Source organism: Mandrillus leucophaeus, unplaced genomic scaffold (genome assembly GCF_000951045.1).
Source record: "Mandrillus leucophaeus isolate KB7577 unplaced genomic scaffold, Mleu.le_1.0 Scaffold21, whole genome shotgun sequence".
Lineage (NCBI taxonomy): Eukaryota > Metazoa > Chordata > Mammalia > Primates > Cercopithecidae > Mandrillus > Mandrillus leucophaeus.
Window position 1 is genome coordinate 1,903,821 of NW_012102143.1, and position 11,749 is coordinate 1,915,569.

The 11,749-nt window shown below is 43.9% G+C and overlaps 1 protein-coding gene across 1 annotated transcript in view; it reads left to right on the forward strand.

The window, feature by feature from the left end:
* The first annotated feature begins 2,366 nt into the window (after positions 1–2,366).
* The window catches only part of DGKD (diacylglycerol kinase, delta 130kDa), an 88,750-nt gene continuing 79,367 nt past the window's right edge, over positions 2,367–11,749 (forward strand). The window contains exons 1-2 of the mRNA XM_011980255.1: positions 2,367–2,578; positions 4,630–4,710. Of these exons, the coding sequence (XP_011835645.1) occupies positions 2,444–2,578; positions 4,630–4,710 (216 nt within the window). The 5' untranslated portion in view covers positions 2,367–2,443. The remainder of the gene's footprint in view (positions 2,579–4,629; positions 4,711–11,749) is intronic.

Genomic DNA, 11,749 nt, shown 5'->3' on the forward strand with positions numbered 1-11,749 from the left:
ATCAGGAGAAGAAATGCAGTTTCTGAGAAGGCTTCAAAGAAATCATGGTCTTTATCTCTTCCCCAGCCTTTTCCGCTGAAACCCACCAGTCTTTTTCTGAGCACTCTTGTTCTATAAATAAAGCAACAGCTCTCCTTGGGCAGCCCAAGATCGCAGACTCTCATCCGCCCTCAGAAAGATTGTGCATGTGCGTGTGTGTGTGTGTGTGTAAGAGTGGTGGTGCAGTGAGTTGTGTTTTAATTTTGCTTTTCTTTTATGTATGAGATGTGTAGCAGGAGATGCAAGAAAAAATACTCTAGCATCTGTCCTTTAAAGATAACTTATTATAACTTTTCTGGGTTTTGGCTTGTTGGTTTTGTCTTTTTTTTTTTTTTTTTTTGCCCATTTAGGGAAGAGATGGAAGTGATTGCTTTCCGCGCAGAGGTAAGGAAGAGGAATGGGGGGCCAGGAGAGATGTCCTCACAGTGAGGCCTTTGAGGTCAACAGAGAAAGGGTCTCGTGATGTATGTTTTAGGCTACTGTGGATGGCATTGCTCTGTGCAGATGTATTTGAAATGAGTGTCATCCATGTGTACTTGGATCTGAAAAGGATGTTTGGAAACAAATACCATTTCCCAGTCCTTCACAGTGAAGACTGGTTTGTATCCTCGCTCCCAGAATCAGGGGGTGGGACTTTCTGTCTGCCTTGGATCACCCTTGTTCTGTTTTGGACGGGATCTCAGATGCTAGCTGTATGCTGGGGATCCCTGCTGTCTCTAGGGGAGTGGGTGGGGATGGGAAGGTCACTTCTGGCAAACAAGCCTCATCAGGATGCTTGATCATTGGATAATGTTGGGCTCCTCTCTTTTTCCTTCCTGGCACTCTTTAATTACTGGGGAAAGGGTGGGTGCCTTTTTCAGAAGTGTGAGGTGAATGTATAAGCCAAGAATGAGTCAGTAGATTCTTCAGCAGCTCTCCCCTGCGCCGATCCTCTAGAGTTGGAAAGGGCTGCTGTCGTGCCACCGGGCCAGTGCCGAAAGCAGAGTTCGCCACGATTGGCATGTGCTGGTGAGCAAGAAGCTCTTGGAAGTGGTCGTGAGTGCAGCCAGTTTCCCCCAACCCAGGAAGGGCACAGTGAGGATGGCTTGTTGCAGGATAAGGAGGAGACCCCTAGGCACTGTGCACTGGCCTGTGCTATGCTGTCCGGGCGTGGTCCTGGTGTCCGTCCACATGTTGATGGGGTGTCGGGGTGGGGGCTTTCTGCAGCCTTCCCTGTTCCGCTCTCTCCTGTTGTGAACGGCCGGTAGACGGATCGGGCAGTGCAGTGTTCCGCGCTTGCATTCTGGCACAAGTGGGGGACAGGAGCCTCCTGTGTCTTGCTCTTGCTGGTTTTATGTTAGGGAGTTTTCAGCGTTTGTGGATACTTAAGAACTTTGTGCACGCACCGTTTAAAACATTGACATAAAGTGCAGAGCTATATGGGATTAGGTAATTAAGCAAAAGCTTCTCTGAACCAGTGTGCTTGTCTTTGAACAGAATTTTTAGGAAGCCTCCCTCTGTTTCCATGCTGAGGCCCTTGTGGACTGGGCATTTCTGTGAGGTGGGATGTAACATAGTGTGCAAACGCTGAGAGCCAGGTTCTTGTCTTCATGCATGTCGTTTATTCTTTCTGACTGTGTTAATGGCTCCAAGTACGTCAGAAAGTCTCATGACCAAGTAGTTCCTTACGCATTTGATGTTTTGGTGGCATGGGCTGTGTAAGGCGGGGGAGCAGCTCCGGGGTAAGTAGTGCCCCCTTCATTCTTGGCTTTAATTGAGCCAAGGTGAGTGGACTGTAGAGTCAATTTCTGGATTCTCATAAGAGAACATCTTGTGTTATGGGGTGAACTCATCAGATTTTCGGGTTGAGAGGAGTTTTAGTGTCTGTGGCCGAGGCACTTCCCTCTCATGGTGTGTGCAGATGCACACACCCAGCCTGTGAGTGGTGGGTTGGGCTGAGGGTGCAGGCCTGGAGCTTCTGAGCCCCAGAGCCACTGACGTAGACAGCTTTGGCAGCAGCATCCTGAGAAATGGCAGGGGGCCAGAGAACACAGAGACAGGGCCAAGAATAGCTGAAAAATACCAAATGTTGAAGTTGGAGAATGCACTGGCCCCATGTCCCAGTGTCTTCCCAGCTGCTGCGTACTGTGGCCCTGTGAGCCTCAGTGTCCTTTCTTCATGTTGCCAGTGCATCCAGGGCACACCCTGGGCCTCTGACACCCCCACCCACACAGGCACACATTGCCCCATAGAGGAAAGGATTGGTGCAACCCCCGTCCCCCCGGCAGCGTGCTGGGCCTGTGCATAGGTCAAGGTCTGTTGAGAGTGTGAGAAATATTTTCTGTTGGAGACATGAATATGTTTCAGCCACAACAGGGTGCGTTTCAGCTGGAAGAGTGAAAGGGCACCTTGAAAACTCAAGTTTATGAATATGTTTCTGTACTTTCAGACCATCATCAAAGAGGGGATGCTGACCAAACAGAACAATTCATTCCAGCGATCAAAAAGGAGATACTTTAAGCTTCGAGGACGAACGCTTTACTATGCCAAAACGGCAAAGGTGAGGCCCCATGCAGGAAAACACACGTGAGGACATCACAGGAGCTGTCCCGGGGGAGGAATTGGGGGTGCTGAGTCCTTGTGTGGGAAAAGCTTCAATTTTCAGATCTGTTATTGCCAGTGAGTTTTGTAACACTCCACACTGTCAGGTTTTACTTGTCTCAAGGTATGTTTTATTTCTTATCAAAAGTAATTTCTATTCATTTTCCTTTTCTTTAATGTCATCAGTAATGGGGAAAAGGAAAAAAAGGGTCACAGAAACAGCCACATTAAAGTTGGATATCTTTCTTTCAGAAAGGTTGGGGGGAATCACAGGGTTATGAATTTTATCTTCTTATTATTAAATAATTCTTTATTCTTTAAGTATATTGAGCTTTTTTTTTATTTTTTGTTTTTTTTGAGAGGGAGTCTTGCTCTGTTATCCAGGCTGGAGTGCATTGGCGAGATCTCGGCTCACTGCACCCTCCGCCTCCTGGGTTCAAGCAATTCTCCTGACTCAGCCTCTCGAGTAGCTGGGATTAAAGGCACCTGCAACCACGCCTAGCTTGTATTTTGTATTTTAGTAGAGATGGGGTTTCACTATGTAGATCAAGCTGGTCTCAAACTCCTGACCTCAAATGATCTGCCTGCCTTGGCCTCCCAAAGTGCTGGGATTACAGGCGTGAGCCACCCATGCTTGGCCTAGAGATGGGGTTTCACCACATTGCCCAGGCTGGTCTTGAACTCCTGACCTCAAGTGATCCTCCTGCCTTGGCCTCCCAAGGTGCTGGGATTATAGGCATGAGCCACTGTGCCCGGCCAAAGTAGAAGGAGCTGAGCTTTTTGATGTGTGAACAGAAATGGGAAATTCTTTATTTTTAGGCTTTCTAGCAATTAACCTTCTTTCTGTTGCCCTATTGTAGGTAGATTTAAAACTAGAAGCACCAGGTGGGTGCTGCTGGAGGAGGAGCAGCCAGGGAAAGTCACAGATTACTGCCATGTTTAAGCGGATGTGCTGTTAGACATTCAGACACCAGTGTGTTAGCTGGGATTCCGAATACCTGTATTTTTATATCAGTATTGGTGTCAGTACTAATATTTTGGTATTTAAGAAATCTGGGATCTGAATCATTTACATTTTGAGACATAGCCCTAGAAAGTTACTGCATTAAAATTTGAAATGGAACAAAGCAGCTTTTTTAGAAAGGGTTCTGACCACTTCCCTCACTTAAAAAAAAAAAAAAACACGAGAAAACACCTTTTACAGTTAGTTCTGGGGGCGAGGGGAGGGGGACGTTTACTTAAAAGATTGAGTCTCTTTTCTGAGTAATTAGTTTGATTTTCTCCAGGGTTCCTCATAGAGCCATCGTATAATAGAGGGGATGGTATATGGGAAACAGCAGGCAGGGGCTGTGCTGGGGGACTGTGACCGTGTAGGGAATGGAAAGGGAGATGGGGGAGGTCCCCACGCCTGATTCCCAGCCTGCCCTGGAGCGTCTCTCTCTCTCCAGGACCAGTCTCCTTCTGATCTGCTCCCTTGTTTCCTTTCACGGCCAGACCCCTTCCATTTGGACTTGTCTCTCTTCCCCAGAAGAATTCATTTTAGCCAGGACCTTTCCCCTCCATGTGCTCGCTGGAGGAACAAGCTGGGAAGACACAGAATCCTCAGTCCGGACCCCGGGGCCTTCCCCCAGCTAAAACACTGTGTGAGAACATACTTCACATGTAAAAGTGAACACTGGTGTTGACAATAGTAGTAAATACAGAAGTAGCAGCATTGGGTTGTTTGCTTTGGTTCTCTCTCTTTTTTCCTTCACTAATGCAATGCCAAAGTTCGTAGATTTTTTTTTTTTTTAATCATGGCACTATACCTGTGAGCCCGAGCTTTTGGTTAGAAGCAGATGGGTGAGTTAATTTGGATTCGCTTATTGATTGGATCCTACAGTTTCAAGGTACTTGGGCTTCTGTGGGTGCTTGGTAGGGATCAGGGGGGTGTGGTGGGCAGCGCTGGCTAGTGCTTAAGGATGTCCTTATCTTTGTGTGCCTTAGTCCCTGTGTTTGTCTCTTTTCCAGTCAATCATATTTGATGAGGTGGATCTGTCAGATGCCAGCGTGGCTGAATCCAGTACCAAAAACGTCAACAACAGTTTTACGGTAAGATTCCTGAGTCACGCCTTTCTTGATTCTTTACTGAAGTTGGCTTTTCTTTTTGATCTGAACATGTGTCCAAGCAGTTCAAACACTTTCATTCTTTTCTTTCTGATTGGAATGATTGCTGGTAAAATTTGAATTTAATGCTGAAAGTAATACTGTGGTTGGAAAATAACCAAGAATTTGGCACGCATAAGCACTAAGGGACAATAGGGACAAAATGAAAATTTTTTAAATATGTTTTGGTTCACGTCTTTTTTTTTTTTTTTTTTGAGACGGCGTTTCGCTCTTGTTGCCTGGGCTGGAGTGCAGTGGCGCTATCTCCAGCTCCCAGCAACCTCTGCCTCCCAGGTTCAAGTGATCCTCCTGCCTTAGCCTCCCTAGTAGCTGGGATTACAGGCATGTGCTACCACACCTGGCTAATTTTGTATTTTTAGTAGAGACGGGGTTTCTCCTTGTTGGTCAGGGTGATCTGGAACTCCCAACCTCAGGTGATCTGCCCGCCTCGGCCTCCCAAAATGTTGGGATTACAGGTGTGAGCCACCACGCTCGGCTGGTTCATGTCTTACTAGCTCTGTACAGAGTTTTGTTTTTTGTGATTAGTGTAGAAAATTTGGAAAATGCAGACAAGTATGTTAAAGCAATTAAAAAGCAGCCATAATTCAGCCACCTCAAAAAACATTGAGTGTTAATATTTTGGTGTATTTCTTTTTTTTTCCTTTTTTACGTTTAAACTTTCTTCCTTCCGAATTTATAAAAGTTATATTGGACTTTGTGCAAAAGTTCTAAATGCATGAAATCATGTGATTGCACCACTTGGAAGTGGCCAGCTGCTTACTCTGGAGTGTTTATCTTTATTTCTGTATATTTGTGTCTTTACCTGCGTGTACCCGTGAGATCATGCTGAACCTTTTGGTTTACACCTGTGTGTTTTTTTTTCCCCCAGGACAATTTATAGTAGACAGTTGCTCATGTCAGCTGATCTAAATGTTCATTATATTTTTTAATGGCTATAGTAGCATTTTCTTGTATGATTTTATAATTTAGGCTTTACAGGCTGACTTTAGTACCTACCTGTATAAGGTTTGACTCTTAATAACAGCACTAGAACTTTTAAAGCTATTTTTCTTTATGTTATTAGGCCATCCCATCTAGACATAAAGTATGCCCCCTAATTTTAAAAATTATTCTTTTATAATTCAGTCAAGGTGAGTAATTTTCCTCAAGTTTAGGATCCGACATTTTGGGTTAGTGTTAGTTTCATGTGCTTTCAAGTTTTATTTTGTTTATTGATGGATTCATTGTTGATGTTGCTGATACAAATGGGATTTTCCTTCCTCTCTCTAAACCTCTGCTTATTTTGTGTTGATGTAACTGCTCTTATTTTACTTGGAGTATTTGTAGTTTTCTCTATTAATTTATTTTTACCAGCTGGGAAGAGACATTTTTAACTACACAAATAGATTTTTCTTTGATTCGTGGTTTTTAGAGTCTTTAATAGGAGTAGGTGTTGAATTTCGTTGGAGTGTTCTGAGCATCAGTTAATTAATTAATTCACTTTTTAGAGATGTAGTCTCCCTTTGTCACCCAGGCTGAAGTGCGGTGATGTGATCTCGGCTCACTGTCACCTTTGTCTCCCAGGTTCAAGGGATCCTCATGCCTCAGCCTCCCTAGTAGCTGGGATTATAGGCGTTCACCATTTCGCCCAGCTAATTTTTGTAATTTTAGTAGAGATGGGATTTCACCGTATTGGCCAGGCTGATCTCAAACTCCTGACCTGGAGTGATCTGCCTGCCTGAGCCTTCCGAAGTACTGGGATTACAGGCGTGAGCCACTGTGCCTGGCCCTGAGCATTAATTTAGATGTTCATTTTGGTTTCAGTTATTTGCGTATTTCCTATTAAAAAAATTATTCTTGGTAATGTTGAATTTTACTCCTTAATCTTGCAATTTAGATTTTTCCCATTGGTGTATATGCATTTGTTTTGGGTGAGAAGGTAGCCTTGTTGCAGTTTTAAACAATTGTTTTTTCTATTTTTAATTTTAATGGTTACATAATAGTTGGACATATTGCGTTTGTTGTGTTTTGATTTCAGAGTTAAAGTAACCCCATAAAATTCATTTAGTAACTTTCTATGAGTTTATGTTTTCTGCAACATTTTATGTAGCTTTGGGATTGATTGTTTCTTAAGTTTGAGAAAATTTATTTTAAAGTATTTGTCAAGAAGACTTTTTAGGGAGATAAGGCTATAATTGAAATAAATCCTAAAATATTTATTTCTTGCATTTTGATCATTTGAGCCTTTTTCACTTTTTGAGTCCATATCTGTAATTTACTTTCTCACTAATTTCACACCTTCAAATTTAGTAGCGTGTACTGTTGTGTAGTTTAAACACGTATGTCTCTGGTTGGATCTCCTTTGCATTTCTAATTTTGTTAGTTTAGTTTGTTTTTCTTGTCAGATTTCTTAAACTCTAGCCTTTTTGTTTTCTTTGTTTTTAAAGAGAACTAGTTCTTAGATTATTGAACAATTCTCCTTTTCTATTTCCTTGTTTTTTTTTTTTTTTGAGACGGAGTCTCGCTCTGTTGCCCAGGCTGTAAGGCTGGAATGATCTTGGCTCACTGCAACCTCCACCTCCTGTGTTTAAGCGATTCTTCTGCCTCAGCCTCCTGAGTAGCCGGGATTACAGGCACCTGCCACCACGCCCGGCTAATTTTTTTGTATTTTTAGTAGAGACAGGGTTTCGCCGTGTTGGCCAGGCTGTTCTCAAACTCCTGACCTTGAGTGATCTGCCTGCCTCGGCCTCCCAAAGTGCTAGGATTACAGGTGTGAGCTACTGAGCCTCACCTGTTTCCTTTTTTTTTTTTGGGCGGGGTTTCACTCTGTTGCCCAGGCTGGAGTGTAGTGCTGTGATCTCGGCTCACTGCAACCTCTTCTTCCTGGGTTAAAGCATTTCTCCTGTTTCAGCCTTCTGAGTAGCTGGGATTACAGGCGTGTCCTACCACTACCTGGCTAATTTTTGTATTTTTAGTTAGAGATAGGTTTTCACCATGTTATCCAGGCTGGTCCTGACCTCAAGTGATCTTCCTGCCTCAGCTTCCCAAAGTGCTGGGATTACAGGTGTAAGGTACCATGTTGGGCCCTATTTTTCTGTTTTCTAAATCAATGTCTGCATTTATGTGTATTGGGTTTTTTGTTTTTTTGTTTTTTTGTTTTTTTAGACAGAGTCTTGCTCTGTTGCCCAGGCTGGAGTGCAGTGGTATGGTCTCGGCTCACTACAGCCTCCACCTCCCAGGTTCCAGTGATTCTCCTGCCTCAACCTTGGGTAGCTGGGATTATAGGCACACGCCACCATGCCCAGCTAATTTTTGTATTTTTAGTAGAGACGGGGTTTCCCCATGTTGGCTAGGCTGGTCTCAAACTCCTGACCTCAGGTGATCTGCCTACTTCGGCCTCCCAAAGTGCTGGGATTACAGGTGTGAGCCACTATGCCTGGCTGTGTATTGGTTTTTGTCTGTTGTAACTTATGAAATATGTTGTTCAAGTCCTCTTATGATCTTGTTTGTTTTTTTTTTTTTTTTTCACTTGTTTCCATAGGCTGTTAGTGAGGAGTTAATCTATTTCAGGCCAATTACATGTAACACTTTGTTCATGTATTTCTAACAGTTTTCACCTTCTCCATTTTGAAGCTTTGTTAAGCATATACATGTTTTAAAAGATAATACCCTCAATATTGAGTAATCATTTATTAATAAAGATTAATAAAGTAGTAGCTTTTTTTTCCCACCCCCGACAAGGTCTTGCTCTGTCAACTGGGTTGGAGTGAACTGGCACAATCATGACTCACTGCAGCCTTAAACTCCTGGGCTCAAGTGATCCTCCTGCCTCAGCCTCCCAGTTAGCTGGGACTACAGGTGCTTGACACCATGCCTGGCTAATTTTTACATTTTTTTGTAGAAGCAAGGTCTCGCTATGTTGCTCAGGCTGGTCTTGAACTCCTGGTCTCAAGTGATCCTCCTGCCTTGACCTCCCAAAGTGCTGGGATTAAAGAAGATCTTTTTCACAATGAGTAGTTTGTGTCATTAACCATTCTCTGATATTAGTATTTCTAAGTCTTCTTTTCTTTGTTCAGAATTTACTTAATATATATAACCAACCCCCCCACCCTTTTCCATCCTAACTTTTATCTTTAGTTTTCCTTATTATTTTAAATTTAATTCTCTCTCTCTCTCTTTTTTTTAAGAGATAGACTCTTGCTCTGTTGCTCAGGCTGGAGTGCAGTGGTACAGTGTTAGCTCACTGCAGCCTCAAACTCCTGGTCTCAAGAGAGCTTCCTCCTCATACTCCCCAGTAGCTGGGACCACAGGCATTGTCACCACACCCAGCTACTTTTTTATTTTTTGTAGAGATGGGGTCTAGCTGTGTTGACTTGGCTGGTCTCTAACTCCTGGCCCCAAGTGATCTGTCTTGGTATCCTAAAGTGTTGGTATTACAGGCATGAGCTGATGTGCCTGGCCTAGATTTAATTCTTGTAAACAGTATGTTGTTAGAATCTGTTTTATTTTAGTCAGAAACCCTTTGCCTTGTAAATATTGTGCTTCAGCCATTTTCTGCTGTCAGGATTATTGCATATCTGATGCCTGTGTTTTGTGGCCGAACGTATTGTACTTTCTTGTTTATTTATTTATTTATTTTTGATAGAGGGTCTTGCTCTGTCACCCAGGCTGGAGTGCAGTGGTGCAGTCGTGGCTCACTGTAGCCTCGACCTCCTAGGCTCAAGTAATCTTCCCACTTCAGCCTTCTGGATAGCTGGGACTCCAGGCACATGTGACCATGTCCAGATAACTTTTGTGTTTTTTGTAGAGACTGCGTTTCACCATGTCACCTAGGCTATTCTTGAACTTCAGGGCACAAGTAATCCGCCTACCTTGGCCTCCTGAAGTGCTGGAGTTACAGGCATGAGCCACTGCAGCCAGTCATGCTTTCTTATTTTAATGGTCTCTTGGTTCCTTCCTTCTACTTCTCTTCTGTGTTGTCTCTTAAACATTTACAGTTCACAAATTCTTTTTCTTTTCTTTTTTCTCCTCCTCTTCTCTCTTCTCTCTTCTCTTCTCTCTTCTCTTCTCCCCTCCCCTCCCCTCCCCTCCCTTCCCTTCTCCTCTTCTCTCTTTCTCTATCTTCCTTTCTTTTCCTTTTCCTTTTTTTTTTTTTTTTAAATTTAAGAGACAGGTCTTACTCTGTTGCCCAGGCTGGAGTACAGTGGCATGATCACCGTTTACTGCAGCCTTGAAATCTCAGGCTCAAGCGATCCGCTGGCCTCGGCCTCCCAAAGTGTTGAGATTACAGGCATGAGCCACCATGCCTGGCCAAGTTCACAAATTTTATTATGCTAGACCTGTTTGTAGCCAGCCCATATGGTGACATCCTTTTTTTGGTCAAGTTTTGTGTATTCCTGAGTGTTTAGTCACAGAGAACATAGTCACAGAGAACATGCTACTCAGTGCTTTGTTTCACTAGCTTTTATTTGGTTCATATCAAACCATGAAAATGAAAAAGGACTGAGGAACATGGAAGAAAAAGAATGCAAAATGGTCTGTTTTCCAGAAAGGAATCAAACACGGTGTTTTATTAGCGAGCTCCGGGGACATGGTATTTCCCAGTGTTGGTGTTGCACGGGGTCGTCGGGAGCAGGCTCGGTGCTCTTGCTGTCTTTGAAGGCATTTCTGCTCGAAGTCTCAGAGTTGCCTTCTCTCTTGTGCAGTGCAGGTTTTGCTAACTGGTTGGTCTGGGGTAAAGCAAGCCTGATTTCTCCCTGACTCCAGTTTGGGTTTTCCAGCTTTGAAAAACTATTTTTTCCTTCTTTTCTCTTGCACTTAAAAAGAAAAAAATTCTGGTTCATGTGCTTTGTCTTGTTCTTTGGGAACTTGGCTTGTTTATTTAGTCATTGTTTTGGCAAGCATTTTTTTGGGGGTCTACCCTGGCCACACATCATGCTGAGTGCTCAAGTTTCAGTGCTGGGTAGAAATGGAGAGGAGCTACTCTGCATCAAGCTTGTATTCTCGTGGAAGATCAGATAAGCACACACATAGAGCCTTAGTTACAGGCTGAGACAAGCTCCGATGGAAGAGCACTACATGATGCCTGATATGTGGAAGACCCCACCTGGCCTTGGGGAGGGGCTGGGCAGTCTTCTCAGAGGAAGCGAGGTCTCACAGCTGAGACATGAAGAATGACAGTAGTAAATCCACTGAGGGAAGCGTGAGCCTGAGAGGGTGCGTGTGTCTGTTTCTGTGTGTGTGTCTGTGTGTCTCTGTGTGTATCTGTTTCTTGTGCAAATAGGCACCTTGGGAATGGGGCAGGTGGAGGGACTAGCAGTGCGAAGACTTTGGGATGGGGACACCGTGTGGAGTGTGCAAAGTGGTGGAAGGGCCAGGGTGGCTGGTGGAGGCCAGAGCAACAGGACATCAGAGGGGACCAGGGCAGGGCTTGGGACTTACTCCTCAGGACTTGGGCTGCTGTTGAAGTTTTATTTGGTGAAATTCTCAGATTTGCAGATGTGGGAAAGTTCTACTCAGGCTGTAGAAGGGAGGGTGAACTGGAAGGGGAGAGAAGTTTGTAGGGTTGTTAGGAGAGAGTGGAGTGGAGAGTGTGGAGGTGTCAAGGGGGTAGTGGGCAGGCCGGTGATCAGGTCAGAAGAGGGTGGAGCAGATGAAGGTGTCAGGGCTTCTGCTGAGTACAGCAGCAGGCTGGTTAAGTGAGCTCAGGAGTCCAGAAGAGGGGCTGTGGGGTGGTGGGGCAGGCTTCTTTGTCTTCCATGTCTGTCACTTTCTTTAGCCTTATTTTATTTAATTTCTTGGTTTTTTTTCCTAGTTCTGGTTATCAAAGTTTTTATATTGTTTGTAACTACATTTACTTGCAACTTCCCCTCCCAGCCCCCACCCCCGATTCCGGCATACTTTGTTTTTATCCTAGCTTATTCTTGGTTGATAGGTAAATTTTTTTTCTTTTTTCCTTTTTTTTTTTTTTTTTTTGAGATGGAGT